The sequence below is a fragment of the Gracilinanus agilis genome, chromosome 3, assembly GCF_016433145.1.
Source record: "Gracilinanus agilis isolate LMUSP501 chromosome 3, AgileGrace, whole genome shotgun sequence".
Lineage (NCBI taxonomy): Eukaryota > Metazoa > Chordata > Mammalia > Didelphimorphia > Didelphidae > Gracilinanus > Gracilinanus agilis.
Window position 1 is genome coordinate 95255204 of NC_058132.1, and position 16439 is coordinate 95271642.

General features: G+C 36.8%; 1 protein-coding gene across 1 annotated transcript in view; it reads right to left on the reverse strand.

Annotated features, from left to right (window-relative positions):
• PGM2L1 (phosphoglucomutase 2 like 1) overlaps positions 1-16206 on the reverse strand; it is a 60686-nt gene extending 44480 nt beyond the window's left edge. Inside the window, exon 1 of the mRNA XM_044668139.1 lies at positions 16096-16206. Within this exon, the coding sequence (XP_044524074.1) occupies positions 16096-16206 (111 nt within the window). The remainder of the gene's footprint in view (positions 1-16095) is intronic.
• Positions 16207-16439: the final 233 nt, after the last annotated feature.

The following is a 16439-nucleotide window of genomic DNA, read 5'->3' on the forward strand; positions in this document are numbered from 1 at the left end:
ACCCACCAGGGGGCAGTGGAGCCCACTTTGGGAATCACTGCTGTTACATATTCTCAGACAAGTTACCTGAATGTTTTTATTTAATTGATATTAGTTCCTTTCCTTTAAAGTTACCTTCCATGTGCTCTGTATTCATTTATTTATATAAGTTCTGTCCCCAATTAGAATGTAAGTTCCTTTAAGGGTAGGTGTGGTCTTGCTTTCTCTCAGTAACTACAGGGTTTAGCATGAATCAGAAAAGCTCTTAATAAATGCATATCCTCAATGCAAATTACAAGAACTCTGAGGTACCACTCTACTCTATCAGATTGGCTATTATGACAGAAAATGAAAATGGCAAATGTTGGGGGCGAGATGTGGGAAAATTGATCAAGTTATGAATTGATTCAACCATTCTGGAGAGCAATTTGGATCTATGCCCTAAGGGCTACAAAATCCAAGCACACCTGGGGCAGCTGGATAGTTCAGTGGATTGAGAGCCAGGCTTAGAGACAGAGGGTCCTGGGTTCAAATGTGACCTCAGACACCTCCTAGCTGTGTGACCCTCAGCAAATCATTTAACCCCCATTGCTAGCCCTTGCCACTCTTCTGCCTTGGAGCCAATACACAGTAGTGACTCCAAGATGGAAGGTGAGGGTTTAAAAAAAAAAAACAAACAAAAAACTAAGGGAGTTGGGGATCACTGAACAGGCTTTGACTTAGCAATACCACTACTAAATCTGTATTTAAAACACACACATACAAAAATTAAAAAAGGAAAAAGATTTATCTTTACAAAAATATTTAAAATAGCTCTTTTTGTGGTGGCAAGGAATTGAAAATTGAGGGGTACCCATCATTTGAGGAATGGCTAAAGAAGCTGTGATATGTGACTGTGACAGAGTACTAGTATGTCACAGAAAATGACTAAAATGATGATCTCAGATAAGCCTGGAAAGATTTGCATGAACTGATGCAAAGTGAAGTGAGTAGAACCCAGGAGAACATATTACATAGTAACAACAATATTGTATAATGATCAATTATAAATAATGTAGCTATTTTCAGGACTTACTATTAAAAAAAGCTATCTACATCCAGAGAAAAAATTGATGAGAATGAATGCAGATTGAAGCTTACTTTTTTTCCTCCTTTTATTTAACTTGGGGGTTTGGAAGGATGATTTTCTTTTACAATGTGACTAATTGGAACAATTTTGCATGATTAAATATATAATCTATACAAAATTACTTGTCTCCTCTGGGAGGGGGATAGGAAGGAGAAACAAAAACATTTTTAAATGAATGTTTAACATTGTTTTTACATGTAATTGGGAAAAATAAAATATTAAAAAATATAAATACATATCCTCAAGACAATGCCTATTTTCTGACCATCATCCTTTACTTTCCCAAAATTATAATTCTGCTTTTTGGTTCCTTTGCTCACCCAGGAAGCTTTCCTGTCATTTTGTTTGGTTTCCCAGACTCCAAGACACTTCCTGGCACCCTGATCCCTTTCAGATACCCTAGAAGGGCCATTATCTCTCAATAGAATGTAGGATTTTTGAGGGCAGAGAACTGTCTAGCTTAACTTGCTTTATACGTATTGTTAACAGATTGTTTCATCACAAGAATGTGGAAAGAGGAGGGCAATGACTTATGTAAAAAACCAAAGCATCAATGATATGTTTTTCTTTTTCAAGAAAACATTTGTCCTTAGAAAAATTCAGTTAGAGAGCAGCTGGGTGGCTCAGTGGACTGAGAGTCAGGCCTAGAGATAGGAGGTCCTAGGTTCAAATCTGACCTCAGACACTTCCCAGCTGTGTGACCCTGGGCAAATCACTTAACCCCCCATTGCCTAGCCCTTACCACTCTTCTGCCTTGGAACCAATACACAGTATTAATTCCAACATGAAAGGTAAAGGTTTAAAAAAAAAAAAGAAAGAAAAATTCAGCTAAAAACATGATAGGTAAAAACTATATAAACTCCTAAATTTCTACAGTTCAAAGTGACCAGAATTTAATCAACAAACCACTCAATTCAGGTTAATAAATGATGTTAAAAGTTGGACCCTCTTATAACAGATTTTGTGTATGAACTTGAAGTAACATCAAGGAAGCAGTCCAAGATACATAGCCTGTTAAAAAGGTCTTTGTTCTACATGTGAGTACATCTAGCATGAGTTGATTCTATTTACTGAGTAAGGCAGATCTCACCTCTCTCCCATAATTACATTTTGCTATCTCTTTTACAGTGAGAGAAATTCTTTGGGTGGGGCATAAGAGAATGACTACTGAGACTGAGGGATTAGAGCTTCTAATTCTAAACGCAAATATAGAAATAATTCAGTACATATTAAAAATAAACCTCAAATGTTATTTAGAACTTCAGTCTCTGGTATGAAATGGAAAATCAACAGAAAAATACTTCATATATTACAAGAGAAAGGCTTAATATGGAGAAAGTCACAACAAAGGCAATTCATTCTAAACATTTATCAATCTACCCTATGTTCAAGGAACCATTCTAACAGATACAACTCTAACATGATGCCAGCTTATAAACTAGTAGGGAAGATAAGACAAATACAAATAGAATAATAACTAAGTACACAGGAGAAATACAAGATCTAGGCAATAGGAAATTACTTGCTGTTTGAAGGCAGAAAAATATATTAGCTTCCTTGACAGTACCAACTGCTCAAGTATATGTATCACTTTAAGCTTTGCAAATTATTTTCCTCTCTCTTGTGAGAGAAATAATGCAAATGACTTCATTTTATAGTTAAAGAAACAGGTTCTGAGAAAGTTCATAATTTACACAAGTAACTAGTAAGTTAGGTAGGACCGAGTCCTATGTCTTCAGAGTTCAATTGCAGCATTCTCTCCATGCAAGGTCAACGGCAGTAGAGTTGGGCTTTGAAGGATCAATAAATAGAAATGGGGAAGTATCATACCTGAGGGAGAAGATTAATGAATTCTGTAAGGTCAAGGAACAACATGAGCAAATACTCTGAGACAAGAAAGGGCTGGACAAGACCAGAAATGACAATCAGTACTTTTGGGTAGGATAGTAAAATGTGGAAAGGGTATAGCATGAAAGAAAGCTGGAAATTTGGTTGGAGTCAAGTTACAGAAAATCTTAAAAGCCAGGGTAAGGAGTTTAAAATTTGAGAAGGTGGGGCAGCTTGGTAGCTCAGTGGATTGAGAGCCAGGCCTAGAGGCGGGAGGTCCTAGGTTCAAATCCGGCCTCAGACACTTCCCAGCTGTGTGACCCTGGGCAAGTCACTTGACTCCCATTGCCCACCCTTACCACTCTTCCACCTAGGAGCCAATACACAGAAGTTAAGGGTTTAAAAAAAATTAAAAAAAAAAAAAAGAAAAAAAATTTGAGAAGGAATGGAAAACCACTTAAAGTTATCAGGTATGTTTTAGAAGCAATTCATGTTGAGGAATGGGTTCAGCTGGATGGCTTCCATAGTCTCTGCCAGCTCTGAGATTCTGTGATTCTTTTTTTGAGCAAGTAAGTGACAAGCTCAGAGTTTTGACTAAGAAACCAAAGCCAGGAAGAATAGTAATAAGGCTATTACAATAATACAGGAAACTTCTAATGTGGATTTGAATGAAGCAATTTTTTAGGAAGGCATTAATTCTAAATATTAAAGAATGTCTTTATGCATAAAATTAATTCTAATTTGTGACACACTTTTTTACAGTGTGATATTTTTCCCAACAATGATACATTCTGCTTTATACTTTATATTATATTTATTTATAATAATTATATTATCATTTGTACTATATTTTGCTTTTTTAAGCTCAAAAAGAGATGCCTAGTATCTGATTGTTATGTCTGAAAACAAGCCAGAATGAAGATAAAGTTACTTTCACTTTTAGAGATAAAAACATGAAAGACATGTACAATAACAACAATATTGTAGATTAGAAAGACTTGAGATAATCACTTCAATGAACGACCATGACTCCAAAGGATCAGGGATGAAGAACACTTACGTTATCTCCTAATAGAGAGAGGATGAGTTAAAATGAAATGAGACATACATTTTTGGATAAGGCCAATGTAGGTATTTGTTTGCCTAACTATGCATATTTGTTACAAGGTATTTATTTTTCTTTTCAATTTGGAGTATGGAAGTAAGGGAGAGAGGCCCTAAAGATAGGCCCTCCACTCATCCCTCCCCAAAACATCAGAAGGAATCATAGATGACCAAGAAATCATTAAGGTTACATATTGAATTTATTATATGCTTAATTGAATTTATTACTTAAAAAGAAAAGCAAGCTCTATATAATGGAGATTTGCCATTTTCAATTACAATTCTCCCCCATATACTATATATCAAAATACTCTTCTTTTTTTGTGTTTTCAAAGTTCAAAATAAAAAAAATTTTTGAATTTTTTTTTACAGTAAAGTCCTACTATGTTTCACTATAATGCATTCATAACCCTGGGTTTTTGAAGACTATCCCAGATGTTTTGGTTGATCGTACCAGACCAAAATGGCTTCAAAAGTATAGACCTGCCAACAGATTGTGTATATTGTCTGAGGAACACCCTAGAAAAGTGGAGAGAGGTTCATAACAGAAAGTTAGCCGCCAGCCAATTTTTCCCCCTTGGTTACAGCAACTCACTAAGATCATCTGAAACCAAAAGATTGCAATTTGTGTTGGCAGAGGGAGTGCCCACACTAAGAAAAAAGATCTTTAAAATATTAAAATAAATATGCTTGAATCTGGATGCAAAACCATAAATGCCAAAATAAAAGTGAAAGAGAAACCTTTAAAGGAATCTGGAATTAAGCCATTTCTACTAGGATGTCAGTGTTATTTCAGATAATGTCTAAAACTAAACATTCTCCTATTCAGCCTCCAACTGGCTCCCCTTTTGAATATCTTTTCTATTCTTAAAATAATTGCTTGATTCTTCTCTTACATCCCATACATTCAATTGGTGACAAATCCTGTTATTTCTTCCTTCTATGTAATTCAACAAATTTATTATTAAGCATCTACATAGGAGTTTTTTAACCCTTACCTTCTGTTTTAGAAATGATACTATATTAATTCTAAGGCAGGAGAGAGATAAAGGCTAGGCAATGGGGTTATGTGAGGTTAAGTGATTTGCACAGGGTACATAGCTAGGATGTGTCTGAGACCAGATCTGATCCCAGCACCTTCCATCCCCAGGCTTCTCTACTGAGCCACCTAGCTGCCCCTTACACAGGAATTTAAAGTATAAAAGATTCACCAGGCATATATGCAAAGGTCTTCAAAACAAAAAGGAAAGCTATATATACTCCAATAATATCACAGGCGTCTTTTTTATGGTAGTAAATAATGGGAAACAAAGTCAGATGCTTACTGGTTGGAGAATGGCAAAAACAAGTTGTGATATCTAAATAAAATAGAAAATTACTTCGTTATAAGAAACAATGGATGTGATGAAAACAGAGAAGCATGGTAAAGTTTATGCAAAGTGAAGTAAACAAAACCAGGAAAAACAATATACATACTTACTAGAAAAACAAAACGGTCAAAACTGAATGCTGTATAATTATAAATGATCAATCTTTGCTCAGTTAAATGTGAAAAGGCACTTTTCCCCCTTCTTTGCCAAAGTGGGGAATTATGAATATGGAAGGTTCCATGATGTCAGATTTTTTTTTAAGTTTTGCTAAACTTCTTTCCCCTCTTTTTTGTTTGTTATAAAAGATAGGGATAAGTGGTGAGGAAGAATATGCTGGAAAATGTAGAAAATATACTAATAAAGTATATTAAGAAAAATCATTTTAAAAAAAGAAACAAGAGGCAGTAGAGATATAGTAGAATTAAGAAGATCTGGGTTCAAATCCTGACTTTATTATATTCTGGCTGTGTGACTAGGCAAATCACAAATAACAGTGCTCTAGGCACTTCTCCATAACTACAAATTGCACATTTCTGATCTGCTCTGGTATAGGGACAGAAAGTTCCTGGAGTTTCCTATACCAATAAAATTATAGAAATGGGAAAAAAAAGAAAAGAAAAGGAGAAGGGGGAAGGAGGGGGAAGAAAAACTATAAAGAATTCAGAGAGTGGGACAGCTAGATATCACAATTTTTTAGCCATTCCCTAACAAGTTTCTAGTTCATTACCACCATGTATCAATGGATAGAAAGCCAGGCTTGGAGATGGGAGGTCCTGGGTTCAAGTGTAACCTCAGATATTTCCTAGCTGTATGACCCTAGGCAAGTCACTTAACCTCAACTGCTTAGCCCTTACCTCTCTTCTGTCCCAGAACCAATACCTAGTATCTAAACTCAGAAAGTAAAGGTTTATTTTTTTTAAAAAAAGAAAGGAATTCAAAGAAGCACAGGTCACAGAATCATAAATTTTGAGCTTAGATCTTAGAGATAATTGAGTCCAACTGCTTCATTTTACAATGGAGGAAAGTGAGGCCCAGAGAGGTTCAGGAACTTGATCTCCCACCCCGAACCCCATTCAATAAACTCTAGTACCCCTCTCTCACCTCCAGGATCAAATATCAAATCCCCCATTTGGTATTCAAAATCCTTCATCACCTGCCCTGCTCCACTCACACACTTTTCCAGTCTTCTTAAACCATACAACTTACTCCATGAACCAGACTCTCTCATCTATCTGCCTCCTGTCTTCCCTGCCCTCCTCTGAGTCCGTTAGAGACTAACTTTTTATCTTTCTTTGTATCTTCAGTGCTTGCTTAGCACAGTGCCTGGCACAGAATAGGTGTTTAATAAATGTTTTAGTTGTAAGTGGTAGCTCCTCCAATGATAAATCCATTATCTCTGACCATTTCAGTCCCCTGCTTAAAATTTCCAGTGTCTATTGACTCAAGGCAAAAATACAAACTCTTCAGTTTGATATTTATTTTTTAAGAATATTTTTCCTGGTTACATGATTCATGTTCTCTCCCTCCCCACTCCTGGAGCTGACAAGCAATTCCACTGGTTTATACATGTCTTATTATCCAAAACCTATTTCCATATTATTCATATTTATAATAGAGTAATCTTTTAGAATCACAACCCCAAATCATATACCCTTCATTTTGTTATTTAAAGTCCTTCACAATTTGGCTCAAGTGTACCTTTCTGGACTCTTTTCTCCTTATTATCATTTCCCTTCACATACTCCATATGTTCTAGCCAAACTGACACACTTAACTGAATTTTTCATTTCACCCCATGCCTTAATAACTACTTTATTATGACTCCCTCCTCTTTTGTGCCCTGAAAAATGCTTAAATTCCCCTTCAAATATCACTTCTGTGTAGATGTCACCTAGATCTATATTTTCAGTGTTAGTCCGGCTCCTGAACTTCTTGTTCTGTATCACTATCTGTCTACTGGACAGCTCCACGTACATGTCCCATAAGCATTGCAAGCTCCACATAGCCAAAGTGGAACTCATTTCAGGATTCCTTTCAAGTATAGATTGAGATGGCTTGAGGTCCCTTCTGATTCTCAGATTCTATGATTCATCTTTCCCCCCAAATCTTCCTCTTTCTCTTACTTCTATGGCTTCTGTTTTAAACTGTAGTCATTCTGAATTCTTTTAATGTTCCTTACTCCCTCCTTATGCCTAAACAGTTGCCAAATATTACTGATTTTACCTTTACAACATTTCTCCCACTAACTAACAAGGCGACTTCCTTAATTCAGGTTCTTATCACTTCTCACTCAGACAACTCTTCTTCCTGCCTTCATTCCCCCATCCAGCGCCTGGTGACACCTCTTCTAAAGAAGCTGCAGTTGTTTCCTACTGCCTCCAGGATAAAAAATCAACTCTGTTGTATAGCAAATACAGCCTTTCACAAACTGGTCTCAGTCTCTCTTTCCAGTCTAATTTTACATTACTATCCATTCATACATTCTATGGTCTGGCCAAACTATATTTGGCTGAACAAGTTATGGAGTATGAATGTGATGTAATATTATTATGTTAAAATAAAAGAAATGGATAGGATGATTTCAGAAAAACCTGATAGACATAAACCAATACAAAGTGAAGTGAGCAGAACCATGAGAATATTGTACCCTACAGCATAATATAATGATGTTTAACTGTGAAAGGCTTAACTACTCTGATCAACACAATGATCCTAATGAAAAATACTATCTACCACTGAATAGAGAACTAAAGAATTTTGAGTGCAGACTAAAGTATTTTTTTCTTTATTTTTCTTGCTTGTCTTTTTTTTTTTTTTTTAACAAACTGGCTAATGTGGAAATGTTTTTTATGACTTCATTTCTGCAAGATGCATTATATTTCTTGCTTTATCAATGGGTGAGGAATCGGTTAGAGGGTGAGAATCTAGAACTGAGAGTAAATTTTTAAAAAATCATTTCTGCTCCCCCTCAAAAAAAACTGTTGCACCTTCTTGTCCCCTGTCCATGACATCTCAACTTCCATCTCCATGTCTTAACTCAAGCTGCTCTCATATATGGAAAGTATTCCTCACCTCACTTTTGCCTTAGGATCATTAATTTTCTTCAAGGTTCAGCTCAACTGCCACCTTTCACAAGTGGGAAACCATTCCAAATCTCCTGTGAGAGTCCTCCCTACCAGGTAAAATACCTTTGTATGTCTTTTATATGGACTTATCTATTAAGATGTTGTCTTGGATTAGAACAGTGATTCCCAAAGTGGGTGCTACCACCCCCTGGTGGGTGTTGCAGTGATCCAGGAGAGCAGTGATGGCAACAGGTGCATTTATCTTTCCTATTAATTGCTATTAAAATTTAAAAAAAATTAATTTCCAGGGGGCTAAGTAATATTTTTTCTGGAAAGGGGGTGGTAGGCCAAAAAAGTTTGGGAACCCTGGATTAGAATATAAATTCCTGAAAGTCAGATGTGTTTGTCTTCATATCCTCAGTGTTTAGCACCACATCTTACAAATAGGAAGTACTTGATAGAAGCTTTTTGAATTGAATTCAAGACTTCTTCAACCTATGTAAAGAAAGATTCTCCTGACCTCCCAATTGTTAGTGATCCTTTCTTCCCCCAATTATTTTATATTTAAATGTTTGAATGTTGGATCCTCCAGTAGAAGGTAAGTTAAGTTCCTTCCAAACAACTGTGACTTTATTTTTATTTTTATTGTATCAGTAGCACTTATCATATAGCCTCTTGAATGACTGACTCCAAAGAGGACAATGACAAAAAGTCTCTCATATGTACCAAAATCATCATAGTAGTACTTTTTATGAAAATAAATAACTAGAAACAAAGCAGCTGCTTTGTTTAGTCATCGAGAATGACTAAACAAAGTTATGCACTGCATTGAGCACTGGACCTGGGATCAGAAAGACCTGAGCTAAAATCTGACCTTAATTGTCATTAACTGTGTGACCCTGGACAAGTCCTTTAATCTCTGTCTTTGTTTCTTCTGTTATAATGGGGTCAAAAATAACACCTATGTCAAAGGACAGTTATGAAGATTGAATGAAATAATATGTAAGTGCTTAGCATGGTGTCTGGCACCCAGTAGGCACTTACTAAATGCTTGTTTATTTATTACTGCTATAATAAATGACAAAGATGAAAAATTCAGAGAAATATTTAGAGATTTTTATGAACTGATGTAAAGTATAATAAGCAACACCAGAAAAACTATATATATATATATGTGTGTGTGTGTATATGTACAAATATACACACACACATATATATAAATCATTTAGAACAATGTAAATGGGGGGGGGAAGAAACTTAAAGCTGAATAATTATAAAAGCCAAATTTAGCCCCAGGGTAGAATAAAGAAAATGTACCTCCCTCCCCTGTAGGCAGGTAAAGGGTACTATGGGTGTGGCCTATTGTACAAACTGTCAGATATGGGTAATAAGTTGATTAGTTCTGCTAAACTGCTTTTTTTCTTCTTTTTTAATCTTTGTTATAAGAGATTTTGCTTGGTGAGGGGGGAGGAAGGATATATTCAGAAATTAATGTATTATAAAAATAAAAAGCATCACTAAATATATCTTTACAATTTTAAACTTTTTTAAAAAATTGGGTGACTGATAAACTAAACTTCTCCAGCCTAAAATGTATACATAAGTGAGTTATTTCATATGTATGTGAGTGTGTTTAAAACATTATGTTACTTACCTTGGCAAGGTTATTTAACTTCTCTAGTTAAATTGTTTTATCTGTAAAATGAAAATAATACTTTATATGCCTGAAATGCAGGGAGCTGGAACTGCTGACCTTAAGGTCCCTTCCAGTTCTAAGATTTATGATCCTATGAATACATACATTATCTGCTTTAGAAACAAAAAGAATTTTTAGCTTTTGGTGTTAAGAACTATTTGAAGGGCAGCTAAGTAGCTTAATGGATGGAGCCAAAGTAGAGTCAGGAGAACTTGGGTTTGAATTTAGCATCAGATACTTCCTAGCTATGTGATCCTGGGTAAGCCACTTAACCCTGATTGCTTAGGCTTTACTTCTCTTCTGTCTTGGAACTGACTGATTCTAAGACAGAGGATAAGGGTTTTTGTTGTTGTTGTTTTTAAACTCTTACACCCCGGAAATTGGAGTTAAGTGACTTGCCCAAGATCACATAGCTAGGAAGTGTCTGAGGTCAAATTTGAACCCAGGTCCTCTTGACTTAGACCTGACTCTCTATCTACTGTGCTACCTAGCTGCCCCAGTAGATAAAGGCTTAAAAAAAAAAAAGTTGAGAAATATGGCAAGAGAAATAAATATTCACTAAAAATTTATGAAGGAGCAGTAACAATGTAATTAAATATATATGTATGTGTATATATGTGTATATATATATGTGTATGTGTATATATATGTGTATGTGTATATATATATATATACATATATATATATAAACTCTTACTCTTACTTTTTATCCTAGTAACAACTATAAAACAGAAGAGGAAGGGCTAGGCAAACAGGATTAAAGTGCCTTACCTAGGGTCACACAATTAGGAAGTATCTGAAACCAGATTTGAACCCAGGTCCTTCTGAATCCAGGCCTGGTGCTCTACATACTGTGCCACCTAGCTGCCCCTTAAAGTAAATATATTTTCTATCTAGAAAACTCAAAGTCAGTTATAGTGGCTTCATAACTGAGAACAATGGCAATTGACAGAACAAGGAAACTTTCATATATTTTTAAGGCCATGGTTATTATTGCTCCCAGTTTTTCATTATAGGTAAGAATGTTAGGATTTTTTGTTTTCTTAAAGGCACTAGTGGAAAATTTAATATAATAACTTTTTGGTGTGTACTAATTCTAAATCATTAATCATGTGGTCTATTCGGTATAATAACTCTGAACACCAGAGGGCAGCAACCTTAGTATTAATTAGCAATTATTGTTGATAGCAATTAACTGTGTAACAAACTCCTTAAGAAAAAATTCTCTAACAAACAATGTGACTTGATTTAGAAACCTTGTATGAAAAATGAAAGAGACGCTTTTCCCCACAGGGAATGATATAGCTAAATTAATGAAAAATCCTGAACATTCATTCAGCAGCAAATACATAACTAGTGATACCAAAAATATGTATTCTGTATATACTAAATAACTAAATGAAAATAAAATTTTATTACTCTGCAAAACATATTTAAAAAAAAATAAATGCAGACAGAGAATAGGGGAAATAATCCTCTATACCAGGAGTTAACTTCTTTTGTGGCATGGCACACTGATAAAGCTTATGGACCCTTTGTTGGAATCATGTTTTTAAGTACATAAAACAAAATGCATAGAAACACATAGGAAATTCATTATAGTGAAACAAGTAATTCTCAGTTATTAACATATTTGCACCAAGTAGTTCTTAGTCTCTACTATCCAGCCTCAGGTTATCAAAATATATATGTTTCTAAAAAACAAGTTCACAGACCCCAGATTAAGATCCATACTGTAGACCAAAGAGATAATATGGCAAATCTAAGAAAAGAATCAGAGATGGATTTTTGGAGAAAGTCAATTGATAAAGAAAAGCTTTAGAAAGGGAAACAAGGAGTCAAAGAAACTCAAAATAGAAAAGTCACAAAGATACAAGTATCTTTTTACTTGCACATGAAGAGAAAGACAAGGGAACTGTCAAAACTAGCTAGTTGTGAATCTATACAGTTTCATCTTTTTTATAAAAGCTGCTCACAGTTATTTAGCATTTTAAATGTTTATAAGCCACTTGCTTCACTACATTGTGATACAAGTGTAACTCTCATTTTACCAATGAGGAAAATTATGATAGAGGTTAAATGATTTGCTCAAAATCAGAAAAGCTAATGATATATAGCCTGTCTTGAGTCCAAACCTTCTGGCACTAGGGGCTAGTTCATGATACCATGCTGCCTTTCATAGAAGAGTATATGTTCAAATGAAGCCAGTCAGATAATAAACATTAAGTGTCTGTTTTATTATTTATTATTATTTACCAGGTACTCTGTGAAGCTTGGAGATTCAAAAAGTAACTTACAAATTTTAAAAGGATGAAGAAATGTAGGGAACAGAATTTTTAAAAGATAGAATTCCATTTTTCTTTTGTCAAAGGAAAGTATTAATTTATAAAAGGTTCATAAAATGTTTATATGCTATATGTTTTAGAAAAAAGTGATATTTAAAAAAATTATTTCCAAGGAAACTAAGTGACTGCTGCTTTGAACTGAATATTCTTTCGGCTCAGTCCTTATTTTTCACTGCCTGAATGTTAAGACCAGGTAAATAGAAAAGTCTGAGCAACTTGGGAGAATAGTCTGAGATAAAGCTTAGTGAGGTACAAAGAACTCTGATCTAGCATCCAAGAAAATGAGGGCTACAGTTACAGTTCTTTTACTTTATAGTTATGTGGCCATGGTCAAGTTTTTTTTTCCCTCTAATCTTTCTAAGATTTAATTTTTTCTTTAACTAGATGGTCTCTAAAAGCTCTTTCAGGGTAAACACATGCACACAAACAAAAATAACCAAAGACCAGTTATTAGTGAATTTTTTGTATGCATGCCACTTGTCCCTACAATTAAAATTTAAGCTTCTAGAAGATAGATGTTTATGAATCTTTGTATTTCTCACACTGCCTAGCATGGTGGCTTTCATTTGGTATGTGGCTCAATGAGTATTTAATTACAGGTTTCACATTTAGCTTTTTAAAAGAGTGATATAGTAGGTGCCAGAAGAGTGTATCAAAAATTATTCCTAATTATGTCCCCTATTTTTTAAAAAAGGACTTTATAGCAAAGAAGTACTATTTTCAATAACGTTTATATTTAGCCTTCTATGGACAAAGCTAATTGTTTAGCAAAGCTTTTTTCCTTAATTCTACATCATGAATAAATTAATCTTTGTTTGAATTCTGTACCCCCAAAGGGTACACTTTCCTTAAGGTTACAATTCTAATCAAGAATTAATTTTTGCTTACAATGAAGCAATTAGCCCAAAAGATATGCAAAAAGAAACAACATGAGATCTAGTCACTGTTTTCCCTTACATTAATATTTGTATAGTTTGTGCTGTATCATCTTAGTCATGGGATCCTTTCATTTAGACTGAAATTCTTCAAGGATAGTCATCTTTATTTCATTTGTAGTCTGCTATAGTACCTAGTACAATAAGAATTTAAGAAATGCTGGTGAAAATTATATTTAAGTCACTTGAGCCTTCCTGAGATAATAATAATAGTAATAAAACTAATAGCTAACTCTCATTAGCAATTTTAAGATTTGCAAAGCACCTGACATATATCATCTCATTTTTTCTTCACAACAATCCTGTGAGATAGTTGCTATTATTATCCCAATTTTGCAGATGGAGAAGCTGAGGATTAGAGAGGTAAAGCAACTTGTACAAAGCTGATAAGTGTCTGAGGCAAGATTTAAATTCAGTGCCTAGCATATAGTAGGTGCTTAATAAATCCTTGCTGACTTGAAAACTTCCTGACTTGGGAGTCGGGTACTTTTTCCACTACATCTCATCTAACTGTCTTGAAAGCAAGCCTTTCTAACAATTATTCCATCCTACAAATTTCACACACCTAACTTCACCAAAAACAAGACATAAATCTGATCACATCAGGCCACAAAAAAGAACTAGATTTACCAGCTCTGATCCAGGACACCTAAATATGCTTAGAAGGAACAAAATTCCCAGATGAAAATGACTCTGGTAATAGTACCCAAAGCAGAGACATTTTCCCATTTTCTTCATTTACTGAAGCACTATGTGCCAGGTGTTAACAATTCCAAGTAATTTAGACTAATCCTTTTTTAAAAGTCTTCCCAGTCATCATCTCATAGAAGTAATTACTACAATATTAATCTCTTAGTTTTTGTTCATTGTCGACAGCATTGATTTTGTTACCTGCATTTTGTGCATCTTGTTTTAGAGCATTCACCAGTTTCTTCCAAGCTCAATTCAATTGGAGAAACATTTACCACATATGAAATATCTGCACATAAACATCACTTTCTCACATACTCTGGTCCTTTCAAAACAAGGGATGGATATTTAGAATAAGAAGCATCAATCCCTCCCACCCAAGATAGCAGGAAAGGTGATATTTTTAGATAAATGGGAAAACACTGTCTGATAAATATTTACTGGAAAGAAAATGAGGGAAACACACTACTGACAGAACTGTACCTGAGGCTGGAAAGTAGAGACAGAACTACCTGGTGATAAAACATGGTAACGTAAGAGAAGGGAGTCAGGAATAACGGTTAGAATTTTGTCCAAGAATGTGCCTCCTACACACACCAACACATTCAATCGTATTAGGAAAAAGGAAGTGGAAGAAAGGAGAAGTAGAAATGGCATCACATAAGGAGAGACACCGTTTAGAATGAATGTTTTGGTGAAAAACGACAGGCACCTGCAGTTTTTTTTTTTTTTTTTTTTTAAATCCACTGCACTGCGAAGAGAGCGATTGCAGATGTCCCACGCAGAGGGGCACAAGGCGTATCCTCTTCCACTCTCTTGCAAACCATGAATGCCCTCCGCCCCATCCCCACAGGAACAATTTGGAGGGCAGGGTGGGGTCTAATCCAAGGAGGAATAATAAACACAAGGAGAATGTAAAGAGAAAGAAGCGGGTATCCAAACAGAACAGGAAGGTATTGGATACCTGGGAGGGGAGCAAAAGGAGGTGGGTTACTTGGGAGTCGAGAGGAAGGGAGCAACGGGGGTAGCTGTCAGTTAGGAGGGGACATTGATGGGTACTTGGGAATCAGAAGGAGGCAATGGGAAGCACTTGGCAATCGGCAAAAAAGAGAGTACTTGGAAATTGGCAAGAGGGAGTTAATTGGGAGTAACTGGGATTCGAGAGGGACACAATAAGGGGTACTTCCTATTTGGGAAAAGGGGGGCAATAGGAGGTACATGGAGGATTTAGAAAGGGAGGAATGAGAGATCCTTAGTGTGAGGAGGAAGGGCAATAGAAGTCCTTGGGCGTCAGGTAGGGGCGTCAGTGGGTTCTTGGAAGTAGAGAGGGGGCAATAGGTAGTACTTGGGAATCGAAAGGAGGTATTAGGCTTACATAAGCGTGTAGAGGGGCAATGGGGGTACTTGAGAGTTAAGAAAGGGTGTAGGGAGGTTACTTGGAAGTCTGGAGGGGAAAATGAGGGTTCCCAGAGTCAGAAGGAGACAATAGAAAGTACCTGAGAGAGAGGAGGAGGATAGCCATGAAGGGTACTTAGGAGTTAGGAGGGGATGAGAGCTCCTGACAGCCGAAGAGGCATAGGAAGTACATGGGAGGTGGGAGGGCAATGGATGGTATTTGGGTCGGGAGGGATGATGGGGGTACCTGAGAGTCGAGAAGGGGATAAGTAGGAAGTACATCGGAGGAGGGGGAAATGGCGGTATCTGGGGGTCCGGAGGGGATGATGGGGGGTACTTGAGAGTCGAAAAGGGAGCAATAGGAGGTACATGGGAGGAGAAAATGGGCGGTATTTGGTTGGGAGGGGATGATGGGAGGGGTACCTGAGAGTTGAGAAGGAGGCAATAGGAGGTACATGGGAGGAGGGGGTCGGTAAGAGGGACACGGGAGGAGAGAGACAATTGAGGGTCCTTGGGGGTCGGAAAAGAGAGAGACAAGGGCGGGTCGCGACGATACAGACCTTGTCCCAGCGGAGCCACTGGCCCACGGCGGTGTCCAGCTGCGGGTCTCCGGTAAGGTAGGGAGCGCAGGGCAGGTTGGAGTTCATGTCCCCCCCGGCGCCGTCCCCCATGGCGGCGAGCGAAGAGGCAGAGCGGGTGGCTGCTCACCGAGCTGTGGGCGCCCCTGTCTCCCCGCAGGGCATTGGGCAGTGAGTAAGTGGCTCGGGCACCTGCCGCAGCGGCAGAGCGCGGATACTGACGCGGCGACGGCGACCGCTCCTCAGCTCCTTTCCTTCCCTTCCTCCCTCCCAGACTAACTGACTGACAGACAGTCGGGGCGGGGGCGGTGGCCGCGGCGGCTGCG